Here is a 15,694-nt window from a genome sequence, read left to right as displayed (position 1 = left end):
GGACTGCGCTAGGTCTACCGAAAAAGGGAGTTTGTTATAAACTTGTGAAATAAGGGGGGCCCGTGGGCCCCCCTCATACCACACCCCTAGTTTCATTGCGTAGCCGAATTTTCATAACCTCATGCAAGTAATGCATGAGGGAGTTCATGTTGTACATCATTTTCAGTATAACCATAATCTTTAATTAAACGAGACATTCAATTCAAACGGTTCACACAACGGCATTTGTTTCACCCATTGCATACCTTTTAGGTACATCCGCTCACAAATGGTGTAGCCACGACAGCGATTTCGGCAGGGGGGGCTTCATTTGGGATTTTACCGCATAATCAACTATTTTAACTTAAGGCCCTATCATGTTCATCATGGATACCTTAGCGGTTACATGACTTGGAACAAAAATTTAATCCCTATTTTGTTGATGTTTTAAAATACAGAAGGGCGTCGATTATCCGGGGTCGGATTAACCGGAGGACGGATTCACCTGTATTCCGTTAGTATATTGATTGAAAATATTTCACTAGTACCTTATTGTCTATGAGGATGCGGAAGGGAAAATGGTAACGGATCATTAGCCTTAAAATGTTGCGCTAAGTGCGATCGCATATTTTGCAAAGTTCTTGTAGGCCTTAGAGGAGCCGGCAGCGACAACATCGAAGAAGGTAGTTCTTCACCACTATTTTCGTTATGAGCAGCAGAACTAGATTCTGTACTTCTAGTCGGGGGCAGATGGATAGCTGATGTATAATTATACAATAGATGCCGTCGTCGGAAGTTATGCAAATGAATCGTTGCCATTACCACCTTTTCCGCCACGTGGGGTTCCAGTTCAATTGGCTTCGATAAAACACGCCAAAGCTTCACGGCAATACTAAATGCATTTTCGACTACACGACGCGCTCGCGAATGCCTGTGTTTGAAATAACGTTCTATGGAGTCTGCGGCGTGCATCCCTCCATATGGCCGAAGACAATATTCTTTCATTGCAAACGCTTGATCTCCCAGTAAGTAATATGCCACCTCCATCTTGTATGGAGGTTGAAGTATTTCGGGGGCTGGAATATTTAGCTCCCGGCGTTCTAGATCCGCCAGTTGGGCACTCAGTTACTGGAGTTCGTATACGGGATATGATAAATATGTTCCATTAGACAGTATGATTGAGCGAAGCAAACACGTAAGCGAGATGCAATTTCGACCTTGAGCTTAGATAGCAATAGCGAAGGGGAACGAACGAAGCGAGCGCGAAAGTGAGATGCACTGTGCTGACGCGTCAGGTTCCCCTACAGCGTAAGTATTTCCCTTTACGCGCTGTGCTGTCGCTAAGGAAACCATATACCGTATGTTCCGTATACCATATAATGTAGTTCCCGTTTTCTCTGGGCATACAAAAGGAAATGAAACGTTTTCGTGATTTTGGGGACAAATTTTTCGAACATTGCATTTACTCTTGGGAAAGGTGGTGTTGCAACATGATGAAAATAACCAACGCACAATAAAATCAACAATCAAACTACATCCATAAGGTTGGGCCCTGAAAACGGGCCTTTTTCCGGGCCCTGTAAACGGGCCGTGTTACCGGGCCATGTAACGGGGTCCAGTAAATTGACCGTGTTATCGGGCCACTTAAAGGGCCCTGTCAACGGGTCGTGGTACCGGGCCATGTAAACGGGTCCTGAAACCGGGCAATGTGACCAAGTCTAAAAACTGGGCTCTGTAACCGGGACCTGTTAACGGGCCGTGTAACCGGGCCCTGTAACCGGGCCCTGTAAACGGGCCTTATTACCGGGCCCTGCAAATTGACCGTGTTACCGGGCCACGCAAACGGATCCTGTTAACGGGCTGTGTCACCGGGCCATGTAAATGGCTTCTGTAAACGGACCATGCAAATGGGCACTGTAGCCGGGGTCCAGTAACTGGGTCCTGTAACTGGGCCATATAACCGGGCCGTGTTACCGGACCATGTAAACGGGTCCTGTGAATGGGGAATGTAACCGGTCCCTGTAAATTGGCCGTCTTAACGGCCCTATAAACGTGTCCTGTAACTGGGCCGTGTAACCGGGTCCAGTAACTGGGCCGTGTAACCGGGTCCAGTAACTGGGCCGTGTAACCGGGTCCAGTAACTGGGCCGTGTAACCGGGCCCTGTAAACGGGTCCTGTTACCGGGCACTGTTACCGGCCCTTGTAACCGGGACCAGTCAACGGGTCCTGTAAACGGGCCCTGTAAACGGGCACTGTAACCCGGCCCTGTTAACGGGCCCTGTAATCGGGACCTGTCAACGGGCCCTGTAACCGGGACCTGTAACTGGGCCGTGGTAGTCGAAAAATAAAACAAAGCAAAGCGGAAATATGCAGACACAGTTTCATTGAAATTTTGTAATAAGAAGGAAATGAAACGTTTTCGTGATTATGGAAACAATTTTTTCGAACATTGCATTTACTCTTGGGAAAGGTTTTGCTTCAACGTGATGAAAATAACCAATGCAGAATAAAATTAATAACAAAACTACATCCATAAGGTTAGGTTATAATCCCTGTAGCCGGGACCTGTAAACGGGCCCTGTTACCGGGCCCTGTAAACGGACAGTATAAACGGACCCTGTAAACGGGCACTGTAACCGGGCCCTGTAAACGGTCACTGTAACCGAGCCCTATAAACGGCCACTGTAACAGGGCCCTGTAAATTGGCCGTGTTACCGGACCCTGTAAACGGGCTCTGTTACCGGGTCCTGTAACTGGGTCGTGTAACTGGGTTCTGTAACTGGGTCGTGTAACCGGGTCGTTTTACCTAGTCCGGTATAAAAACTCCAGTAACGTGGTGGTTCGATTACACGCTTTCCAGACTGCACCGTCGCGTAACGCGACGTCGCCTGACAGGCGCTGAACTCCATGCTAAAAAAATCTAGCGCGATTCGCGCGACATCGCGCAAGGTTTTTTTTATATGGAGTTCAGCTCCTGTCAGGCGACGTCGCGCTGTAGTGTGGACCCCTAGTTAGACAGTACGATTGAGCGTAGCAAGCACATAAGCGAGATGCAATGTTCGGCTTTTGTATCGCTTAGATAGCAATATAGCAACGAACGAGCGAAGCGAGCGCGAAAGTGAGATGCACTACAGCATACTGGTTTTCCCACGCGTTCTGCTTTTGCTAAGGATAATAAGGATGCAGGGGAAATTTTGTTGCGCTCTGTACGGGTGAACGATTTGATGAGCGAGTTTTTGGTGGTCGATGGTTACTTTGATTATCGATGGTTACTTTGATTATCGATGGTTACTTTGCCGGAAAATAAAACAAAGCAAAGTGGAAATCTACGGACACAGTTTCATTCAAAGTTTGTAATAGGAGGGAAATAAAACGTTTTCGTGGTTATGGAAACAATTTTTGTCGAACATTGCGTTTACTCTTGGGAACGGTGGTGCTTTAACGTGATGAAAAATAACCAACGCAGAATAAAATTAATAATAAAATTACATCCATAAGGTTGAGTCCTGTAAACGGGCCCTGTTACCGGATCCTGTAAACGGGTCCTGTTACCGGCCCTGTAAACGGGCACTGTAACCGGGCCCTGTAACCGGGCACTGTAACTGGGTCCTGTAACTGGGTCGTGTAACCGGGCCGTTTTACCTAGTTAATTTAAACTAGAGTTGTGTTAACCTGATTCAGACTCATGAATCTGAATGAACCTCGGCCTTATAAGGGATTCATGAATCTTTCGTTGAGAGATAATAAATAAATAATATTATTATTTTTATAAATTTCAGTTTCAAAGTCCCGTGATAAGATGAGGCAATAAACCCTACATTTATACAGTGCACGTGAAGCATGCTTTTTACAATCTGACTCTAAGTGGAAACAGGACTCGAACACGGGTTTACCAAGAGCGAAGCCGTAGTCTTGCCGAGGAACCATAGCACAAGTTAGAAATAATGAGGAAATATCACTGAGGAAATACGCTATGAGGAAATTTCGTACCATAAAAGATTTTCCCATTCGGGATTCGAACATCAAACCTCTGATACAAGGCTCGAGCACCACTACCAGTACACCAGTTGTACGAGTGGATAGCAGTGGGAAAATACAGGTCTATATAGCTATGTGAATAAATTGAACCACCAAGCTGTTAATTTAATAATGGTTATGATAATTTGAAATCTATGTAACAAAATATGATCAGATTTGAAAAAGTACATTAAATATCTAAAAAAAATCATGAAATTTTTTTTTTTAAACCGTCAACAAAAAAGTTTTTCCTAGCCCAGATTCGAACTCCGATCCTCCGGAACAACACCCATGCACTTTGCCCCCTAGACTAATGATGAAAGAAAATTTCCGCGTGATATCACAGCTACTAATATGTCTGTAGGCAATCTGAATGTAGCATAGAAAATGAACCAAGAATAAAAACTTTAGTCACATTTTTCCTCCCCGAGCATCGCCGGGGCTTCGAGCTAGTAATATAATAAAAATGATAATTATAATAATAAATACGATAGTTAAATCTCTAAATTATAAAATTTAGCAAAGTGCGCTTACAAGTTGTACAATCTCATGTTGCACGCAATCTCAAGTTGCATGCAAGTGTGCTATGCAACCAGCAACCTGCTGCTGGAATAGGAAAAACTATCCAAACCAACAATCCCGCCACAGAATAGCTGAATTAGCATCTACATGATCGGTCCTGATGCGCTTGTCTCTCGGTTTGAAGTCGCTAACTTGCCACGGAAGCGTATTTGCTTTTGACAAAAAGTACCGACAGTTACATAGCATTGATTGCTATAGCAACCAGCTGATTTGGGAAAGAGTTAAGATACTTGGATTATCAAAAAAAAAAAATCATGTTGAAATTGTGTTTTGAAGCAATTTAAAATTTTCGTGCGGCACCGGGTCCGGGCCCAGGCCTTATGAAATATGTTCAATAGAGTCAAGTGAAAAAAAATACTCGACACCGGGTAACTAGCAATGGTCTTATAATATGTACTAGCAATATAGTAACTAGCAATGGTACAATTTAACAAAAAAAAAAAGAAAAAAAAATGCAACACCAACAGAAGTGATGGCGAATTTCCTTAGAACTGTTTTCTCCAATACACGATTCTTCAAGTGATTCGAAACACATGCAAAACACAAATTCATATAAAATACAGTCACACACAAAACAAAAATATCGCCATGATATACAAATCTACCATCAGAGAAATCCAGAGGTCACTCCGATGGACAAACACGAGGAAATTGAAGGAGATGTTTGATTGACAGTGTTTAGCAAAAATAGTTTCAAAGCTTCCTAAGATTAACATGAAGTCGGACAGTACCGATTTCAATGGTTTGAAAGTGACTCAACTGGACTTGGAATAAATTGTTGAATGAATGTTACATTTGACTGAAATTCCACATTTCACCTCCTAGATAGCACATAAAATAAATTAAATGAAAAAATAAATTTTCAAAACAACAGTTTTTCTTTAAACGTACTAAAAAATAAAAAATAATGTTAGTTAAATGACATATGTATTTATGTATCAGTTTGTTGTTTTGATCATTATTCGCATTGCATCGAGATTGCTCTCAGTTCGATCGCCATCTACGATGCTATGCGAATAATGACAAAAACAAAAAACTTATACATAAATACATATGTCATTTAACTTACATTATTTTTTATTTTTTAGTACGTTTAAAGAAAAACTGTTGTTTTGAAAATTTATTTTTTCATTTAATTTATTTTATACTTTTACGTATTACATGAACAGAGAAAACAGGATTTATTCTTTTATATGAAAATTGTCATTAAGTTAGTTGAGTCGGAGTGTACTTAAGGAAGGAGTAGAAATCCACTGCCTGTTACTGCAGGATCTGGCGCAACTCGTTTTGCTTTGCTGTGAACAGGATCGCGATGTCCGAGTACCAATTATCAAGGAGTAAGAGTAGGACTGCATTCTGTTTTAACGTATGCTATGAGCACTGAGGAAGTGCTTTCGTTCTACAGCACTGCTGCGAGAGAACACAACATGCGATCTCTCAATGTCACACAGCGCTCTCCCGGGAGAGCTGCTGAAGGAGACCAGCACGCTATCTGTTCAAGTGGGCCAGAACGGGATCGCCAACGCACAGTCATAATCCGGGAGCGAAATATGCGGGTGTTGTTGGCACACTCTTTCATTACTGATCTCCTGTCTTTTATATCTGTCCGATTCAATTTTTGCGACATCCGGGAAGGTGAATGCAAGAAAACTGTTTAAAAAATGTAAGGTTTGAAGGCACATAAAAAATACATAGTGCAGCCCGTGGAACCGGGCAATTGAGCTAGTAACGATAATAAACGATAATAATTGTTTTATATTTCCAGGTGGATGAAGATGTGTATGAAACTTTTGTTGATAGTGGACCCAGTTCCTCGATTGCTACTACTCCAATAACATAACCATCAACTCCCTATTCTGACAACACTCATACAAGTCAACTCGTAAGAGAAAGAGAGTTCACAAAAGTGATAGTACAACTGAGGTCATGAAATTGGTAAGACAGAAACTGGAATCGCTACAGGCAAAGGATGCATTTCAGGTGTTCGGAAAACATGTGTGAAAATAACTAAGAGGGAGGCCTCCCAAGTGCGCAAAACGCAATAGCTCAGAAACTTATTTCTGACATGGTATTCGAAGCAGAGATGGGCACGCTAATCAGAAACTTTCAAATGGTTGACATGGCTTGCCATCGACAGGATGACTTTAGTTCAATGAATGGACAGTATGGCCAAACAATTTGGGTCAACAAAATACGCCCCATCAATTGCCACAAACTCCGCCACAGCCACATAACTACATCCCAGAAGCACTACCTCACAAAGAAACTGCTGCAAACTACGTATCTACTTTCGAATCAACGTGGGACGACATCAACTAAAATATTTTTTATTTTTGTTCACTACCATAAAAACTGGAATTATAATAAAATTAATATGAACTTGAATCGAACTTCAATCGTTAATAAAGTTAATACGAACTTGAATTGTTTTAGACAAAAGTAGTTTTATTTACCTTCATATAATCATTTTTCAGCACCTTGAAGATAGCTTCACTTGTTTCCGGAACGATATCACTCAACGATTGTTTTGGTACAACAGTTGTGAATTCTAAGTCTTTGTAACTTCTTCCGTCTGCCAAAAATCTTAAAGTTGCTGTTAGCCTTTCATGTGGTGATCTTACTGCTCTCAAACAAGTTCTTCTTCTTCTTGGCGTAACGACCTTGTTGGTCATGCCTGCCCCGTTAGGGGCTTACAAGACTTGTTTCCCTGTTGTACGTGGATAGTCAGTCCTCTCGCACAGGGGAGGGTCCAGTCTCGGTTGGGATTCGAACCCACGCCGTCGAGGTGGTGAGCCTCGGCGCTCATGGGCCGAATTTCTAACCGGCGCTACCGCTCGGCTGTCGCGGACCCCCAAGTATCAAACAAGTATTTTGTTTGATTATATACGGTGTGACTAACTCCAATAAGTAAGAATACGTGTTCATGTCCATTCTCAAGTAGTTCCGCCAGTCATTCGGTTCATCACGTAATTCACGCAATAATCTAGTATGGGAAAAGTCCCGCCTTTTTAGAAGCCATTTCTGCGACCACTTTCAACGCCTGGTTCTTCTGAGACATTCCAATCTTTTTTCAGCAAGACAACACGCAAAAGTTGACCACAGGAGAACCTCCTCCATTGCGATATCACTCAAGAATGAGTAAACGCACAAATAAGACTGTACCGTCAGGACGCTCACAATTGCAACGTTTTCACTCCGTCTTAAAACTGCTCAAACTTAAAACGTTGTGCAAAACGGAGCATGTGGACCGGCCTAAAGAGGGGATCAGTCGGGTCAGCGTGCCAACTTAAATTGTACAATTTAAGAGGAGAGTGATAGAGAATCGGAAGCTTCGATTGAATCGGCAACGAATGCACGAAGCTTTCTATGCCTTGCTCGATCCATATAATATAAATCCAACTTTCAAGTAAAGAGTAAACCCATATCTTTTTTCCCTACCTCTTCTTCACCGAGCAACGCCGGGCCTTCAAGCTAGTTTACAATAAACAGGCCAAACATTTGATGGTAAAATAATACCAATTTATGTACGAGCATTTATTGCAGATTCTCCTGCGCGCTCTTTTATTAATCCATTAATGGTATTTTCTACCAAACATGGGTGTACCAAATGCAACATTCTTGGAGTTCATGTACAGCCAGAAAAGAAAGTAATGGTTGAAGGTGTACCTGCATCACCACGCATAGATGCTGAGTTTCGTGCTAGAGTAGATAAAGCACATCGTAAAATCCTCCTTAGAAGATGTTGTGTCTAATCTTAACATGGTTTCAAATTTTCCAGTAGCTGGCAGGCATGGGCAAATTGAATCAGAACTGTATGCTTCACTCTGATCTTTCTACTGAGCGAACGAGTACCGCACATTCAAAACAACCAAAATGTTTCTTCCGCACGCGTGTGGTCCGGACTATGCATACATACAGTGTGCCAATCGGTAAATAGGACGGTCGAAAAAAGAACACTTGTCTGGCTTTGCAATTAATTTTAGGGTACTTAGAATTGATAACAATGAATTTCGCTTACCACATCTTCTTTGTCTATCTTTCTACGAAGCATGTGCAAAAAGAGAGAGTAAAAATCGGTCACCAAGCATCGAAAAAGTTAAAAAAAGTCATACATTTGCCAGCCAAACGTAAAGTTAGACACTTGCTTTTCAGGTTTAATACGTGGTTTGTTGAACAATTTTCAGAACTTTTTGATATTTATTGTTGTTTCTGTTATATTATATGACCGTTTGTTGATGCTTGACAACAGTTTTTTCTAACTTTATTGTAACATAGCCGATTTGAGCAAAATTGCACAGTATACTATTGGATTTCAAGCTGGAGACTCAGAAAGATTCTTCTGAACTTTGAGGCTGATTTAGAGTAGTATCTTTTGTGTTATTCGTAGCTTATAATGAGTATAGTTAACTTTTCGGAACTCTTAATAATGGAATATTCAAACTGTATCAACAATATCTGTCATAATTTTGATCATCATATGAACGTTGTGATGTGTATCTATCGTACTTTAATTAAAAATAAGTTTTTCAGTTCAATCTGATCACCTACAACAACAACAACAAATAACCTACAAGGTATAGGAGTTAAAACAACATTTTTTTTAAACGCATCAGCTCCGTTTTGCGTTAGCAAACTGCCTGCCTTTCTAACCAGAACTGTATATGTTTGCTTCATATGTAAGTCATACTTACTGTGACGAACATTTTTTTTTTTTTTTTGTGTGGCACGACATTCCCTAGTGGGACAAGGCCTCTCTCCGAAGAGAGTTTCGGTGACCGAAAGACGGTATATTATAGATCGGTGGTCAGCCGTTCGTAATACCGGAGGGTGCCAGACTCGAGATTCGATCCCACACCTGTGGTGTGGTGTTTTCTCGCGCTACCGCTGCGCCATGGGCACCCCCATGAACATTACCACATTAAATTAATTTATTTGAACGAGCTAGGAAGAGTACTTTTCAACATAATTTAAAATCATCGTCTATATTAGGTTTTGAAATGTAAAGGAGTTGTTTGAGGGTGCTACGGGTATGTTTTGGAAATAGTTTGGAACCTTCTAAATACTTTCATTGTCTTATTGAATTCTTAGACAACTACAATCGAAAAAGCCTTCAACTATATTTTTGACAATATTGGCATTTTTATCAATTGTTGGTGTATCACAATGCAGTAACTTTTGTTAAAATTATAACACCAGGTAACTTTCGGCATTTTTATCGATTTATGTGATAAAAAAGATAATGTTTCATTCCTTTCAGTGGTGTAACATATTTCAACCTCAAAGTGTAAAGAATTTATCAAGAATTGGAAGGGGTTGATGGACAGTGAACAACCGGTGCTTGCAGTTTTCTTGGAGCTAACGCGGGCATTTGAAACAATATCGAGACCCTTGTTACTCACAGCACTTTCGGTATTGAGGGTAGGGAACTCAGTTGGTTCAGCGATTATCTTATCTGAGGTAGAACCCAGAGGACAATTTTCAAAAAATCTGTTTCAGATCCCATTGAGAACACCCTTGGGGTTCCACAAGGAAGTGTGCTTGGACCAATTTTGTTTATCTTTACTTTTATAAATCTCAGTTTCAAAGTCCCGTGATGAGATGAGGCAATAAACCCTACATTTTTACAGTGCACGTGAAGCATTGCCTTTCTACAATCTGACTCTAAGTGGAAACGGGACTCGAACACGGGTTTACCAAGAGCGAAGCCGTAGTCTTGCCGAGGAACCATAGCACAAGTTAGAAATAGTGAGGAAATATCGCTACTTGAATGGCAAACGTAGATTTTGAAGAAAAATTTTATTTCGTACCATAAAAGATTTTCCCAATCGGGATTCGAACATCAAACCTCTGATGCAATGCTCGAGCACCACTACCAGTACACCAGTTGTACGAGTGGATACCATAGGGAAAATACAGGTATAGATGGTGATCGGATTTGAAAAAGTACATTAAATATCTAAAAAAAATCATGGAAAAAAAATTTAACAGCCGTCAACAAAAAAGTTTTTCCTAGCCTAGATTTGAACTCCGATCCTCCGGAACAACACCCATGCACTATTATCGGATTTGAAAAATTACATTGAATATCTTAAAAAAATCATGAAAAAATATTTCCCAACCGTCAACAAAATAGTTTTTCTCAGCCTAGATTCGAACTCCGATCCTCCGGAACAACACCCATGCACTTAGCCCCCTAGACTATTGATGAAATAAAATCTTCGAGTGATATCACAGCTACTCATATGTATGTAGGCAAACTTAATGTAGCATAGAAAATGAACCAAGAATAAAAACTTCAATCACATTTTTCCTCCCCGAGCTTCGCCGGGGCTTCGAGCTAGTCATGTATATAAATGACATGAAGCAGGTCTTACGTTCCTGCGAGATAAATCTTTTTGCTGATGACACAGTAATATTTATATCGCAAAAGGACGTGAAACAGGCAGAGTCTCTTTTAAATGCAGAATTGGTGGCTCTGGATGGCTGGTTGAAATACAAGAAACTAGCATTAAACATAAGTAAAACACACTACATGGTGATGTCGAGGAGGGAGTGGATCAGCCAGCTTTCCATTGCCATCAACACGGAACCAATTGACCGAGTCTCCCAGGTGCAATATTTGGGAGTCATTCTTGACGACGGACTTACATTCAGTGCACATATTGATGGAGTCATCGCTAAGGTGGCAAAAAGTGTGGGGTGATAAGTAGACTGGGGAACAACCTAATTTTTTTTGGGAAAGTTCACCTCTACAAATCAATTATCTCACATTTTGATTTTTTTCCATCAATATTGTTCCTCGGCAATCGGACACAGCTCAAAAGGTTGCAAAAAGTGCAAAATAGGGTAATGAGGCTAGTGTTGTGTTGTAGTCGGTACACGCCGTCTGCTGTTATGCTGGATGTCCTGCAATGGATGTCGGTAGAGCAGCGGATAGTGTATCAGACTACGATACTAATATTCAAACTCCTGAGGGGCTTGTTACCGGGGTACCTTGGAGAAAGAGTAGTTAAGGGTTCTGACGTTCACCGGTACAACACTCGTAGGGCTCATGACCCCAAGACGTCAAACTTCTCTTCAGTATTTGCCAGGAATTCACTATTTTGTAAAGGAATACAATGGTACAACAGCATGCCAAGAGAGATTGCCGAGGCTGCAAACGTTCGTGAGTTCAAGCGCTTGTGTCCCGTGTACGTTAAGCAGGTTGTTAAGTAGAACCAAGTAGCATGTGAAATGTCTCGTAGTTGTGTATTGTCAAAACTTAATGTTTGTAAGCATTGCACTTGTCATCACGATCTCACAGATGATGATGATGAGATTTTTGTTTTGCAAATTTAAAAAAATAATAAAAATCTCACGATGGTTTCCTTTATAATCAACGATATAATAAACGTTTTGCTTGCTTTTTATAAACGTTGCAAAAATGCTTTTTGAACAATGCACTGATAAATTGAAAGTGACTAATAAGTTAATGATATTAGAAAAAAGTTTCAACGCAAGATTGAAGAAATATTCTAGAAACTCGATAAATTCGAAGGGATTCGAAAATCTGGTTGAACAAACCATTTGACATTAGTGCCTATACGAAAAACAAACGTCGTGAACGGCCAAAAAAAGAGATTATGATCTATGCGTGTGGAATCAACGTCGAAGTATAGTCAAAAAGACAGATATCAACGGCAATCTCGAAAAGGAATTATCCTCAGTGAAGTTGTCAGCTTTTAAAGAAAAGCATTTAAGGCTGATGAGTATGATACACATGTCCTTCAAGTGTTATGCTTATGACAACCAAACCCAGACGCAGTAAAATCATTTTTCGTAGATTACAGCTCCTCAAATACTCGTCGTATCAGTCCCTTGCCAATTCAAAACCAAGAAGATTATGGTACAAGTTCAGAATAATCAAATAGTAGCTCTTTGTTAGGAAACGTCATGTCCGCGTTAGATGCTTTAAACATCATTATTTTCCAGATGACAATATTTTGAATGAAACTTTGTAGTAAATTGAGTTTGTTTTTGTAACGTACGGATGGAATGCCGGCTGTCATATGTTGAATCATCATGATCATGATATCATTGAATAAACTCTCTTCTGCGTTGGCTATCGACGAGTAAAGACGTGCCATGCTGATCTTGTTAATCTTCTGCCCGCCTATTACAAATATCGGCCCTACTATTGTGTCGCACTTATAAGCTTCGTACGTGAAGCCCTTCCGTTATTACCCTTCTATTCCTGTAAGCTTCGTACGTGAAGCCCTTCCGTGATTAAAGGGTGTCCCCGAAAGTATAAGCACGATTTCTAAATTAAGTTTCTGGAAAACGGATGACGCCAAACAGTTGATTCTTCGGGTGTTTGATTGTTTACATTCAAACCTACTAGATAGTGCATCGAAACTATTTTTTTCAACCGTTTCTGTTAAAACGCGAGGCATTTCCGTCAAAAAGCGCAAAAGCGTTCTGCACAAATGGTGCTCGACTCCTACCATTTCGCTAAGGCAATTAGCGAAATCGGTAGGTTTGAGTATCGGAGCCGTACGAACCGCCATCCAAAAGTTTCGGGAAGAGTCCAGCTTCGAGGATACGCCGAAAAGTTATCAAAAACCTGGTCCTATCGACCAACAGTTGAACCGGGAAAGAGCAAAAGCATTCAAGCAAAAATAGGAAAGTTCCATTCGCGATGTGGCTCAACAAATGGGTACCTAAAAAAGTAACGTCCAATGTGCCAATGTCCAAGTATAAAAACAAAAAAAAATCGAAACGAAGTGTAAATCAGGCCGCATGCGTTAAATATCGGGCCCAGAAGCTGTACGACAAGCTGTGGTGCAGCAAATCCTTATTCATCAGCTCGACGATGAGTCGGCCAAGACCCAACCAATTGAGATATTTTGGGCGCTAACGAAAGCACCCTTGAGGAAACATGTTAAAACTACGGAAAACATCGACAGTTTTCAAAAAAAAACTGTAAAACCGTTCAAAAGTGTCGAAAAACGTTCACGACAAGTCTGTGCTGAGCCATATCGGAGGCGACAGATCAAAAGTGCGGTCATTAGCATACGATTAAATTTAAAAAAAATTTGTTTTTTGCAAATAATCCAGAACAGAACCCAAACACAATTTGTTAAACAAAAATTCAGTTTCTGGAACAGGTTTTATTTTTTACCTAATGTTGAAATCGTGCTTATACTTTCGGGGTCACCCTTCATTATCCTTCCGTTCTAGTAAGCTTCGTACGTGAAGCCCTTCTGCGAATATCGCTCTTCCGTTCTTATAAGCTTCGTACGTGAAGGCCTTCCGTGGATATAGCTTGATGGAGGCTGGGGCAATGGATCTCACGGTATAAACATGCATGCCGGTCATACGTCACCTATCCACCAGCGACAGCCGAGGCGAACCCACGCACCTCGCCGCAGCCACCACTATCAGCATTAGTGCATAAGTATAATCTAACCTATAATATAATAAACACCCACGTAGAAGTACAACATTACTCTTTTGTTCTTAGAAGCTTCGTACGCGAAGCCCGTTAGTGACCGTTACCGTTCCGGTTTGCTACAGCTCAGAATCCCACTCATCCAATTGCTTCCAGAACTTTCGCAAAATCTTCTGTGCGCGTGTGTGTGTATGCCGATTCTACATCGTTCCCGACATGGTAGGAAAGGAAGACCTCCTGCGGGCGCTCAGCGTGGCCGGCATAGATGTCTCCGACACGGCTCCGAATTTCACAAATTCGGCAATTGTACACCTTCTTGGTGGTTCCCGGCCCCGCTCCTGAGTCATCATTGGAAATTATTGCCTAGGAGCCTGCCTGCGAAGATAGTCATAACCTCACTATCGCCATGAGGTCGCAACAAAATGGTGACGACGCCATCTTATCTCAACATGACATGGACACACGTGCTTTCGCTGTTTCCCTGGAAGGCAATGCTGACGCCAGCCTGATCGTCGAACATAGTGCTACCAGCCGCCCTGTTAAGGACAATGAGAACCATCGCGAGGACGTACCGCTCTCCGGCCGCCCTGCTGTTCCGCGATCGGTCGTCAACGCTGACCATGATCGTCCCCCTTCTGTTTGCCCTCCCGGCCCTTCCGATATGGATGCTCGCATTGACGCGCTGCGCCGCTGCGTTATTGAACTTTAGGATGCCGATCAGAACCGCGATGTCGAGCGTTGGTTCCATGATTTGGAATACCTATTTCCGCTTCATCATGTACGCGATGCAGACAAAAAGCAGGTGGGTCCTAAAGGCAGGTGTGATGAATTGGTCGGTCAATGATTAGAATACAATACCGTTGCACCTAACAACTACTTGCAATTAACTACGGTCACCGCACCTCCGAAGCCGTTATCATCCGCTCCTGTACATAATGCCGCGACGTCAGCTGTACCTGCCGCGCCGCAGCAACGCACTTCGGCTCAGCCAGCCCCAACCAACACATTCGAAAAGGCCGGCACATCCCGGGAAGACGAGGATCGGCCGATGGTCCCCTGCGGTCTGGCAGTGGACGATATCGAATTCGATATCCCGCTCGTTTCCCCTTCCGTCTCCCATCCTGACGATGGGACCAACACGATCGTAGGCGTTAAGCGCCCAGGGGACGACCTGGACAGCAATGCTGCAAAGCGTGCTGGACTGTTCATCTTCTTTGTCTTCTCCTCTCCTTCCCTTTCCCTCGACGTAGTTTGATTCGGTCTGAAACTGCCTCATGATGGATGGCTTAAGTGATATTATTTTTAATATTGCTTCAGTTAACCTGAATGCAATATCAAATCAAACCAAACTTGACGCACTGACCAACTTTACTCGGACAGCCGACGTGGATATTATATTTCTACAAGAAGTATATAATCCTGACATGACAATCCCCGGTTTCAACGTACTGACAAACGTTAATGAAGCCAGGAGGGGGACAGCGATCGCTTTACGCGAGCAACTAACATTTTCCCGCGTCGAGCGCAGCTTAGACTTACATTTGATCTGCGTTCGGCTTGAGAATACTGCCACCCTATGCAATGTCTACGCTCCATCCGGAAGCCAGCGCAGGGCAGAGCGGGAGGATTTTTTCACTCGAACGTTGCCAGCGTGGAATATAGTGATCGAATGGTGGACGCGCGTCT

At 42.1% G+C, this 15,694-nt stretch overlaps 1 protein-coding gene across 1 annotated transcript; it reads right to left on the bottom strand.

Annotated features, from left to right (window-relative positions):
• Positions 1–528: 528 nt before the first annotated feature.
• LOC131264591 (uncharacterized) lies at positions 529–15,284 on the bottom strand. The gene is made up of 2 exons (XM_058266868.1): positions 14,987–15,284; positions 529–1,079 (listed from the first exon to the last, which is right to left on the bottom strand). Exons 1-2 carry the CDS (start codon positions 15,282–15,284, stop codon positions 529–531), a joined length of 849 nt encoding a protein of 282 aa, XP_058122851.1.
• Between the last annotated feature and the right edge of the window lie 410 nt (positions 15,285–15,694).

The sequence above is a fragment of the Anopheles coustani genome, chromosome 2, assembly GCF_943734705.1.
Source record: "Anopheles coustani chromosome 2, idAnoCousDA_361_x.2, whole genome shotgun sequence".
Lineage (NCBI taxonomy): Eukaryota > Metazoa > Arthropoda > Insecta > Diptera > Culicidae > Anopheles > Anopheles coustani.
This window is presented reverse-complemented; position numbering and strand designations above follow the sequence as displayed.

Excerpts from the sequence above, each read along its gene's own strand:
- LOC131264591 (XM_058266868.1), bottom strand. The coding sequence starts at position 15,284 with ATGAGGCAGTTTCAGACCGAATCAAACTACGTCGAGGGAAAGGGAAGG. Across the intron at positions 1,080-14,986 it reads TTGGGGCTGGCTGAGCCGAA|AACGCCGGGAGCTAAATATT; the intron begins GTGCGTTGCTGC and ends TGGCGGATCTAG.